Raw genomic sequence first — 12,942 nt, forward strand, 5'->3', positions numbered from 1 at the left:
TTGTTATTACTATGCATGTTGACTTTACTTTTGTGAGAAAAGTTCAGCTTAAAATTCATATTCATCAAGTCACAAAATTTAGATCCACCATATACAAGTATATTGTTATTTAACCAATCGATATCAAGTATTTAATTTCCCGAAGTAATTAAAAGCCATTTGCAGAAGGTAAAGAAACTGGTTTTCTTCTATATAAACGTGTGAACAAGCAATGGCCAAAGTAGCTGATCAAGTCGTCTTTTTCTAAGATGTCGAGTATTAGTTTTCATTTAATTAATCAGTATCACACTGCTTGCTGAGCCAAAAACTTTCAATTTTGTTGCTGTTGGCACCAAAGCTAACACTAGCTTACGCGGATAGTATTACGGCAATTTCTCAAATAAGCTTTTGGTTTTGTAATTCGTCATCACACTTGTGGGGCTGCCATTGAGGTGGGACGCCATAAGGGTGCATTTATCTAGACACACTGAATGACGTAAAACGGAAAACAACTCCCTCACCGACCCCACATATCAGGGAGAGTACTACATGTGTGAATGAGTATTTTGGTAAAGCTAATTAAAACCAGAGACAGTTATGGTCACAAAAACGCCACAACTCCTCAACACGTCTACAATATACGCATCGAGTAGATTCTGGCAATTAAAAACAAGGAGAAAAAAAAATGTATATGAATAATAAGTATAAAAATGTTCTCTTAAAAACTATGGCAATTGAACACCACGTATACATATATATATCTAGTATACTGACGGCATCTGTAATATAAGGTACACTCCCAGTATGGTGGAAATACGAACAGTTGTACTACTTACTAGTGCTTACAAACGTTCTAAAGCATCAATGAATTCACACACATAACTTCATTATGGGTCAAGTACTTTTAACATTTATGATCAATGTCAAAACGCACTCCAAATAACTTCAGTTAACTTTCTTTAGGATTGTATCGGCATTTCGTGAAATTTAATTTCTATCTTATAAACCAGATGGAAGAGAAGACAACTTGTCTGATCGGAATTTAACCCTCATTCTTATAATGGATCCACAGCCCACTAAGATAAAATGCGAAGCGCGTTTTTGCATCAGTTGGTCGCGAATCATGACACCTTATATTCACAGCTCCAGTACGTTAACCACTAGGCCACGCCCGGCCAATAATTAAATCTATAAAAGTCTTAAATAAATCTGTTAGGATTAACAAAATAACATAGGTCTGTAACTACCTTATTTATTTATTTAATAATCCATTTTAATTATTATTGTCTAGTGTTTTTTTTTCAATGGTGCCCAACCAAACATGTACATGTAAAATATGTTGCAATTAATAGAAATATTGTGCTAATGTGTTGATAAAAAATGAGGCACTGAGCTTAAATAAGTTGTTCAAATCGGTTGGCTGGTTGTAATTCAACACAAAGCTGCACAATGGACTATCTGTGTTCTGCCCACCACGAGTATTATTTGATATTGTTACATTATTTGATATATCCAACTTTATTACCTTCACTTTTTATTATTATACTTTTATTACAGAGATTGTTTTCGTTGCCAGTATTCCTAATACATGTATTAGGACTAATCTATTATTGGATTTTCAACCGAAAATAACAACGAGAGTACCCAACTGCTGAAAAAAACGCATTCTAATCATTATACGCAAGTGTATCTTGTTTAGATATATACTCGTTACCAGGTTGATTTTTGGTTTCGCTCTAAATAGGAGTTTCCTTTGGTCGGGAGTTAATGTCGATGAGAAGAGAATAATAGTTTGTGTTCGAACGGAGCTCTTTGAAGAAGCACCATCAAAACCCATATCAAGACCAGCTGAGGCTGCAGTTCATCATAGATCAACATCATTCAAAATAAAACGTATCTCACGTTTCTGTGTTCTTCCTTACTGAGAGGATGTTATGGTACTTTTTCGGACAGCAAAACAAATTAAAAGGTTGGAAAAAATGACCCTACAAAGAAATGAAACTCATTTATTCAAACTCAAAGGAAATATTAATAATGACTATTCTGATCAACAATGATTTATTTAAAATATGATTCAAGTAATTTCTACGGCATAAATTATCCGAGATGCTGTGATGCAAGTAACACGTATTTTTTTTCACTTTTTATATAGAATCTTACACCTCGTATTTACATAACTGGCCCGCAATAAACCGGAAACGATTTAGGTTAAGGTCATTTACAAAGACAGGAAATGACGTTATTAGTCACTTCCAGGTTTCTTTAAGAAGAATGGTCATATATATTATGATCTGGTTAACTTTTTTTGCATCTTCTATGGCACTTCATAATACTAAAGGTAATAAATAAATTAATATCATCATTGTCGTTACTCATGCACATAATATAATAATTAACAAATGAATCACACAAGCACAGCCTTAGCTTGTTTAACATATAAATACGAATATATACGAGGTGAAGACGAGTCGAGCGCGTACTGTTTAAATATTGGCGAGCCATGCAAACCAGTAGTATTTTAATTTATTTGTCCATAAAGGATATAAACATTTCTAAAGTCGTTAATGTCACATAACTCACGCACGTTTAACAGCTGTCAATCAAACTTAGCTTAAATAGTAACTGACTTCATAAAGGTAAACGAGAAAGTATACTAACCAAACACGAACTGCATCCTGGGAAGACAATCACGTGCATTTGAATTTGGAAGTAATAATGAAGGGTTTTGAGAGGATTAATCCTCCCCGTATGTAACCAGGAAATGAATATGTACCACACCAGTTCTTAATGGAATATCAAAAACAAAACCTAAACAAACTGATACATTCCTACACAAATTTCCAGGTATATAAACTTTTTTTTTAGCTTACAGCTAAACATGTTATATATTTTGTTTATGAGAGGGTTCAAAGCTAATTGCTTATTAGCCTTCCGATGTGTTGTTACGAAGACCGTATAAATATTTTGTAAATAACTACGTAAAATTTCTCATGGAATACTGTAAAGAAAGTAACTAATCTATATATGCATTACTACTATTAATAATAAAACCGTATGCATTAATCACATTTCAGCTTAGTTGCTTAATGATGCTTATCATTTATACCATACACATGATAAGTATATATATACATAAAAATCACATACAAACATGTGTGTGTGTGTGTGTGTGTACACACACACATTATGCCACATACATTTTGCGATGTGAATGCGACACTCACATCCACAAACACACCTGCTGAATAATGTAAATTTCTACAACATAATCAACCAACCTAGTCCAACAACCAAGTTTAGCTGGTACATATAGACACCTACGTAAAATACGAAATACAATATTACAAAATTCAGAAGCAGGAGGTAGCCGTGAATTAAATATGACTAACCCCACAGGGTTGACAGGCGTGCGTGAAAAAAAAGGAACATGTGCGATTTAATTATAGCCAATGGAATAGTCGATTTAGTGAGATCTCTGTTGTTTTTCACCCCTACTTTGGGCACCCTTGTCCTTTGTGAGTTTGAAGTTTAACGTTTGCCGGTTAAAAATCCTTGTGGCAACTTTCAACAGTAAAATAAAAGATGCGGTTAAAGGCAAAATTACTTTTCCACGTTAACACAATTCCCGGTGGTTTCACTGGAACATAAACTATACATTTGTCCGTGATAAAGGCTTTTTTGTGTGTAATGACTCGTGCTACTTGAGAGACTTTAGGAGGCTGCATAACGTAGTTAGCGATAGACTTTCTGTTGTATATTGCTATTATACCTTGTTGCAGAGACAATTCCATAATTTAACCACGTGTTCCTTATGACCTTTATTTTATTGATGATAATCGATGTAAAGGCTGGCCCAAAAATAACAAGCACTATAATAACTGTAAATATGTAGCCTTACACACAATCAAGTCGTTTAACTCTATCTTAAACAAACATTATTTCAAATACAAAGTTTCTGAAACAAAGACTAATAACTATTACAAATCCTCAAATATATGGCTGATGTTTGTTCGTAAAATAAAGACTGTAAATTAATGTGTATTCTTTGGCGATTGGACTGTTTACGAAAGTTTCCTTACCTCATAAAATATTTTCCTCTTTAACTCGAACATTAATAATTTTGTTCACGTTTTTTATTATGACTTTTTGTTTTAGAGCCAGGCGAGGCGTAATGGTTAGCAGAAGGCCCAAGGTTCGGGCTACGATACTTCGCTGAGCAATGTCCACGTTTCCAGCACTGGGTATATTATAACCGGGGCAATCAATCCCACTATTTCATTAAAAGTGGTTGTGTAGTTGGCGGGAGTTTCCGACAAGTTATCCTACCCCTCGTTAGAATATTTAATTAGGGATGGTTATGCCTGAACATTAGGGTATTTGATCTGGCCTTTTACCCTATATGTCGCATGAGGTGCTGGTTTGGTTGGAAATGCCAGAAATGTAGCACCTTTAAAATGTTAGGAAAAAATAAACGATTTCTTATAGGTACTTTACTTTTAATGTACTTCTCCAAAAGAAACGATCAGACTTTCTTCAGGACGCCTACTATTAACGGTCGAACAGTAAACAGGTAGTTGAGAATAATGTGATTAGCATATTTGATTTCCTTTATCATAATTAAGTTATTAATTATTATTGCATATTAAAAGTTCATTCTTAAATGGTTTAACACACACACAAACATACATAATTTGAGCAAAATATCGATATCCAATGTCACCTTTGATAATTTAGTTTCCTTTTATGATCCAGTTGACAGGTAGCGACAGCACTGTGTAAAAAGCGACGTCTAAACCACAGAATATCTATCTATACTATTATTATGCTTGTTTGTATGTACGACCGTTACACTTTCTGACCGAGAACCTGCTGCGTATGCATGCGTAGTTAGAATGTTTCCCCAAGAAAAACCGCGCATGCGCATTATTCACTCGACGACAAACAGTCTGTCTGCGGCAGAGAGCTGTAAAGCTTAGTGATCAAGTCGCTACAATTGCTGTATGAAACAAGAAGTAACAACAAAAGGGGAATGTAAATGTACTTTACTAACCATTTTGTACAACAGAATATTAAAACTTATCAAAGTTTTTAAAAAGGTTTGACGTGTGGTCGTAGAATAACATTATAAGTTTATTTATCGATAATATTAAGTACAGGAGAGTTTAGTCCTAACTAAACTAAAGTAAAAAAACGTACACAGGTTACAGTGTTAATTTAGCTCTTTATCGAACTTAGGCCTAACATAAGTTAAAGTTTTATAAAGTACGGCCTATATACAAGTGGATTTACCCATTTCGTTGTCTAAAATTATAGTTCGTTTGTATTGTGCTAGAAATGTTATATTTAAAGAAGTAATGTTACGATAAAGATACTAATTTGGCCGGAAATGTTTTGCGGGTCTCTGCTAGTATATTTATTATTCGCGGGGGGGGGGGCAGTCAGTATCAATCGTAATGTGATAGATGACGTTTCGATAATGATGTTAAGTTGTAACTTGTGGTTTTGTTATCAATGTTTAAACCAATGAGAAAGCCCAACAACATTAAAAAAACGTGAGAGCAAAGCGAAGAAAAGATTTAAGTCACGTGATTGTGCCAAATATTTTTTTAGACAGTTAAATTACAGTGTGTAAAGAATTTTTTTTTTCAACGGTTTAAAGTAAACATTTGCTTATTCACCTAAACAGTTCGTTGAAAACACGTGCTAATAATTCACGACTAGCTTTACCTGAACACATCATTAATACACGTCCTTTCTCCAACAAAACAGACCTTCTCCTAGGTTTCTCCAATTAATCCTTTCATTTATTTTTATGAATGATAAAACCGAATTAATGCCTCGGGCTAGAGCTAAAGCTTTACGCGTACAAACTAGGAATGCTGTTTTCATACAAGAGACACGGCTAACGATTTATTAATGAATAAGCTTATTGAAGATGCGCAGAGTCGGTGGCATAAACTCGATTTTCTACTTTTTAGTATATTTACGAAACCGCCAAACGTAACTGGTCAGAATGCAAGAAGCAGTTTTCAAGATAAATCCAACTGAGGCGAAACTTAGAACAGTTCACTATACTACTGAAACAGAAATAAGAAGTATATATAATCCTGTACTTTAATTAATCATGAAAATGCCGCATTTGTCTTATTTATACGCTACTTTGAGAGGTTGGGCAAACAAAAGAAACACCAATGGAAATTATGAGTTTTGAGAAGCCACTTTGTATCCGTTTCTCTTTGCTGAGAAGGCTTTCCCGTTTTCCGCAATAACTTGAAACTATTTATACAAACTGTATTGTGTATACATTAGAAACCACTCAACCATCATTACATGTTTCAAGTATAAAACATGCAAAGTTCCTTTCAATTCAGGTTTTTCAAGACTTTATAATGTCTGAAGGCAAAACAAATACATATGAAGGACATTTAGTTTATTTCTTGAATATTTTGTTTTATTACTTTTAGCTGAAATGACTTCCTAAAGCTGATGAGGAATGCTTTCTTCAAGTTTTAGAGATTGGATTGGATTCCTGCTCAGAGTTCCTCGTATGATTTAAGCTGTTTTTCTAGATCAAGATCATACTTAAAAATAATGAGGTATGGGCTTTGAAGATGTCACGTTCAGTATGCAATGTTTCATCTTCTTCCTGTCTATCAAGATATCGTTTTGCTGTATGTTTGGGTTCGTTATCATGGTGGAAAATTAAATTTCTCTCGATAAGTGACATTCAAAAGGGACAGAATGGTGAATGATAATTTGCTTATATCAGGTAGAATCCAAGATTCGATCAATACGGTGGAGATTACCAACTCCAAATGTGGTTACACAGCTCCTACACTTGGATATTACCTTCTCCAGATGTGGTTAAACAGCTCATACACTTGGATATTACCAACTCCAGACGTGGCTCAACAGCTCCTGCACTTGGATATTACCTTCTCCATGCTTATTAATTGAAGACAAGTTTCCTTTAATCTTTCAACACTCCTATGCCGGATGTACTGACGTCTAACGTTTCCAAATTCTCAAACTTTTACTCATCAGACTAAGTTACACTTCTCCACATACAAGTTTTCAAATTTTTGGTTTTTTTTTTACAAACTTCAGTCCTGTTCTTGCCTTCATGGAACACAGGTTTTCCTGCTGCAATACATTCTTTCAGCCCTTCTTAGTGCAAGTTACATTGTGTTGTTTCTTGACTTTCTGTAGCATGGCAGCTGCTAAGTTTAAGTCTGTCTCGAAGAAAGCCTGAGGATCTGATCTTAAAGGTTTTGGTAGTTTTCCGGATCTACTCTTGTCGTAAGTGGTACCAGTGTCATTGTATCTTTTATAATTATTTGAACTCCATTTTTTGATACTTTCATTGTTGTAAAAATTTCCCGATGACTGCAGCCTTCTTTGTGTAAAACTATGAGTATTATAGCAATTTGCTATGTCTTACTTCATCAGAAATTGTCTTGGAGTCATATTTCGTACTTAAAAGCATAATAGTCACGTGACAATTACAAACCAAAAAAATCTACTTTTTATGAAAGCAAAATAAAAAATCTAACAATAAGCGAAAATTTGTTTTTTCAATACTTTTAAAATATAAAAAATAATAAATGCGTGGAATGCCGTTAGACGTCAGTATAATAGCCACAACATTATAATATCTAAAATCTACATGCTCTAGTTTTCAGAAACATAACTATCGCCAGTTCTGATTTTCTTACATATCTTATTTTTTTTAGATTAAGTTTCAAACTAAACATAATTTGGAAAGTCTTTAAATAAATAACGGTATTAGATTGGCATTATTATTATATTTCGTCCTGAATACTTTTTTTACAGGGGACTCAATGTTGGTCTCTAATTTATGCACAGTAGTGTATATACCTGTACACATTAGGATAATGAACTTTCCACAATATAGCTTAACTCTGGCGTATCCTTCGCCCGAATTAATCACCTAGGTTACCAGGGTGGCTTCTAAGTGCGATACAAAACGTTTTAGAGAACTAAATATTTCTAAATAATTCAATTTTACATATATAATTTGGCAGTGGTTAAAGTACACTTCCAAACTTTTTACCACATTTGCAGTATACAGATAAATAAAATATAGAATGTTTTGATGTTCCAGAAGCTACAGAATCAATGGTAATACAATGTTTCAACATTAAAACTCATGTGCTCCAACTCATTTAGGGAATAACGTAACTATAATTTAGGGAATTACTATAATAACTATAATTCCCTAAACATAATTTAGGGAAGAACTCTCTCTTCAGTTGAGGACTTGTATCCATGGTAACTATCTATTAAACACTTCATGTGAATTTCTTATTTTAAAACTTATCAGACATATTAATTGTTTGGGTTAATTTAAGTCATATAATTACTTCATCATCTTATTTATGCATCATACTGAATGTTCCGGATAATTAACAGCAATCTGTAAAGTGCTGGATGAGTTCTTGAATTTCAACAGCCAGAAGTTTTATCTCTAGACGTTATGACAAAAGTTTCAGGTGAAGAGGGTTAAACGGAAGTTGTCGACTTGTCTAGAAAAAACAAACACAAAGCAATCTACTTCAAAAAAAGAGGAGGGCTGCAGGTGTCCAAATAATAATGAAAACAGGAAACTTTTAATAATTGACGTTCTAAAGAGAGCCAACAGGTTTGGTTTGGTTGTTAAGTGCAAAGATAACAATGGAGTATCTGTGCTCTGCCCACCACGGGTATCAAAACCCGATATTTCGTGTCGCAACCGTGTAGATTTACCACTGTGTCACTGGGTAGTTGGGTGGGGGCAGGATCAAAAGAAAATTATCAAAATACCAAGTAAAGATGAACCTTCAAGCAGTTGAAGTCTAACATTTTTTACACAACTTTCATTGGCTAGAAGCTACAAAAAATTGTTACTTGTCCCAACCACAAGTTAAAACGCCACCATGTTCTTAAACTAATCGATAGTCATATAGACGATAATCATGTATTTTTAACACAGCATTTATTTAAAATGCGAAGCTTTCTTTTACTCTCTCAAAGGTAAAGTTGTTCTATAAAATTAAGGTTATTTTACTTATATTATTGACATTCTCCAAATACGCATTTTGAAATAAACTCGCCTGTTTTGTATATATTGAAAATAATTCCACACAACGACAGGAGAGACACTGACCTTTAACATTTCTCTTACTGCTAAAATCTCATTTAACATTATCTTTGATTATAAACTACCAAATCGTTAGTGATAACCTACAGGATAAATCATTTGTATACGACCGTCACTTATTTATCGTTATAGAAAATCCTTCGCCATGTCTGACCTTTTACAAATCCTCCCATTTTTTCTGTTACGGAGATTTCGTTGTAATAAATTGAAATACCAAATTACGGTTATGTTTTGTATTTATTATATTGTATTTAAACTAAAAGTACGTACTTCCTTCAGCGCCACGACTTTCTTGATTTATTATATTTATTTGTCTCTTTCTCGGGGTTTTGAAATAGGTATGTCTCATTTTATTTTTTAAATCAGACTTTTCTGAGGAATAAAATGCTCAATGACATTTGTTTTGGAGGGGGACGATGTTATGGGTTTAGGCTGTTGTTTTTCACAGGACCTTTTGGCAATAAGGCTAATAGTTAAGACAGATTTTACATACTCTGTCTATCAAACAAAAGGCAAAATAAGTCTTAGCTAATGAGGTAAAATAATCGAAAGAGGGTGCCAATTTTTTGTGTTTTTGTTGTTGTTGTGGTAGAGATAGAGGTTGAAAAACCTTTGCATTATAATAATCTTATACATTTTGTCCAACAGAATTAAACAAATCACATGAAGCCAACTTCTAATAATTATACAGCATTTATAATCAAACCTGTTTGAAACCAGCAGGTTTTAAACACGGTTGTATATTTAAGACTTCCTTATTACAGTTGTTAACATAGAAACAAAAAATAAAATCACTGTCTTCGTCTGCTTTCATAGTTATGAGAATTTTCCCACCTAGTTCGAAACGATGATATGAGGACAAACAGAATTGGATCTCAAGTATTCTCAGTTATTGACATAAAGTGATTTATGAACATCATTTACAGATTGTTTTCATAATCGCTTTTTTGCAACTACTACACCTATTTGTGATTATCACACATGCTTAACAAAAGAGCTAACAAAGACTATAACATATAGATATCTACAATGCATTAATATAAATAGTTAGTTGAATTGAATGACTTCAAACATATAGTTTGTAAATATTTGGTCTATAGTGACAAACCTCCAAGTTGGAGAATAATTAGTTGGATTGGTGAACTGAAATATGGTTTGTAAATACTTGGTATATAGTGACAAACCTCCAAGTTAGAAAATAAATAATTAGTTGGATTGATGAACTGAAATATTGTCTGTAAACACTTGGTATATAGTGACAAACCTCCAAGTATTGAAGTAAAAAAATGTCGGTTAAATTCTCGCTGATTAAATTCTCTTTTTATCTAATAATCGAAGTAACAGATTCCAGCTTATACCTGCACGAACATGAAACAGGAAGTGTCATTTATAATTACACTAATCTATTTGTTATTAATAATTCTCGGTGCTTTAAAAATACAGTCTGATGAGAATCGTTAGTACTGACACATCACGCCATAACATTTGGTATTTCAAGTACAAGGACTACATATACTCTTCTAGTTGTAGCTTCCTAAACAACGCGATACTGCATTTCCAATACATAACATACGACTTAAATACGAATACAAACATTAGAAGTCAACGTACGATGCGCTTAAAGTCACAAAATATTTTCCAGTATTTGTATGACAATTATTCTAGTAATCGTGAACTCGAGCCAACTATTATTTGATCCCCTGGCCCCGAACAGTAGGACGGCCATCAGGCCAAGCTAGCAAAAATGTCTTAAAGTAAACTACATATACGGCGCCATTCTTCTACTAGCGAGCTCACGCGCACGAGCAGGCTTAAGAAACACAAAAACTTACCTTTGATGATTGCGCTGAAGATGGCCAACGTAAGCAGGACACTTAGCGATAACGTTTCAGACGCCATAAATCCACATTTGGTAGAAACTCCATAGAAAAACAATCTACACAATATCCACAAGAAATGTTTCACGAGTATGAATACATGACACAAGCCGGAGGTTTGTACACAGAGTGGCTGTTCCTAGAGTCTCATTTACTCCCTAAACAGCGCGTTCCTTTAAATTATTAAAGAGTGACCATGAAAATCGTGTTAATTTCACAAAATTGTTAATGATTATTTTTATGTCCAAACTATGCTATCGTTTTCAGCAGTTTTTAATACTTGAAGATAATTCTGCAACTTGGTAATCTAAAGGTAACTTGGACTGTTGCGGGAGGTGTAACATCAGAGTACAAAACTTGAATGAAGTAGGTTGGATAGCAGCAAGCCGCATTCCCGCGTAAACACCATTTACCCACAACAAAGCGGCATGGTGTTGAGTGTACGAACTGGACTTGTATTATGATTACCGATAGAACAAAAGCACGTGCTTATGCTATCATTTTTATCATTCTGTTGTACGTGTCAATGAATCATATCCTTTTACCTTGTATTAAACGCAACTGTTTCTGATAAACGACGTTTCGACATGCGCATCGCAACCGACTTGAAAAGAAGCAGTTGATCTCTGCATGTAATTTGACTTACTTATCATAGGCTTAATAATCTATTAATATGAAGCATTCTTCGAAAACTTCACGGAAGAGAGAAAGGGAAGTGATATCTTGTGATGTAATTGTAATTCACTAACAAAGAACTAACAAAACACGAAATATTTTTTGGAGGAGTTTGAAAAAATATATCGTTAAGGTTACGTAAAAAATGTTTCGCAAACATTAAATTTTCTTTAGAGAAAAACATATCTCGAAAGACGTCTTAAAGACACTCAGTGCTTCAGAAAGTTATTTTTGAAGCGACGTTAAAATATGATTCTTTTGACATAATAAAAATAAGTCTGCGGACTTACAACGTTAGAATTCGGGTTTCGATACCCGTGGTGGGCAGAGCACAGATAGCCCTTTGTGTAGCTTTGTGCTGAACTACAAAGAACAACATAATAAAACCTAGCACGTTACTGAAATATAATTACTTAATCTAACAAGGTCGTAGCCAGGATTTTTTGGAGGTTGGCATATCTAGAAAAATACCCCCCCCAAAAAAAAATGTTGCCAGTCCTATCACTCTGTTTGATTTATATTTAACGTTTTGGAATTGTGTTTTTTGTTATGACAAAGCTACACAATGAGCTATTTGTGTTCTACCCACTGCAGGTATCGAAAACCGATTTTTAACGTTATAAACTCCAGACTTACCGTTGGGCCACTGGAAAGGGGGGGGGGGTACCATTTCAGGTATTTACCCTTACTGAAATATGAATTCTGATAGGGAAAATACTTCAATTGCGAAGCCTCAGTACAAAAATATGTCATAACACAATATAGTAAATTATAATACTTGAAGAATATGTATATGCAATATATAATAAATAAGTATGTAATAATAAATACGGCATGTCTTAGAAGAAAAGTCTTTGGCCCTCTCTTGCTCTTTCCTGTCATTTTCCGGAATATATTTCGGGGGTTTATTCCCAAAATCTCACCTCCCTGTTTACTGCCCTGCAATCTAACTTTGATATAGGTGATATATGTATTTATATATTAGAATTCCATGCATATCTAATGATAAATTCAGTGTTTATTTTTTAAGAAAGTTCTTTGCGTTTCTTCAAATTCCCAATTTAGGATACTTTTAGGAGTGAACAATGGATGTACCAAAAACTGAAGTCCGGATTCTCTATCATTGCAGTTCGTGTGATTCTATCAAATTTTAAAAGGAAGATTTTAGTCGGCAGTGTGCTACTTTCAGTTTGTATATTGCTTTACGTTTTTATTTTACCTAATGGTACCTTTGTTTTACAATTTTCGCGC

General features: G+C 33.9%; 1 protein-coding gene across 1 annotated transcript in view; it reads right to left on the bottom strand.

The window, feature by feature from the left end:
- LOC106463787 (protogenin-like) overlaps window positions 1-11,120 on the bottom strand; it is a 76,382-nt gene extending 65,262 nt beyond the window's left edge. Inside the window, exon 1 of the mRNA XM_013923857.2 lies at window positions 10,972-11,120. Coding sequence (XP_013779311.2) covers window positions 10,972-11,038 — 67 coding nt within the window. The 5' untranslated portion in view covers window positions 11,039-11,120. The remainder of the gene's footprint in view (window positions 1-10,971) is intronic.
- Between the last annotated feature and the right edge of the window lie 1,822 nt (window positions 11,121-12,942).

The sequence above is a fragment of the Limulus polyphemus genome, unplaced genomic scaffold, assembly GCF_000517525.1.
Source record: "Limulus polyphemus unplaced genomic scaffold, Limulus_polyphemus-2.1.2 Scaffold1482, whole genome shotgun sequence".
Classification (NCBI taxonomy): Eukaryota; Metazoa; Arthropoda; class Merostomata; order Xiphosura; family Limulidae; genus Limulus; species Limulus polyphemus.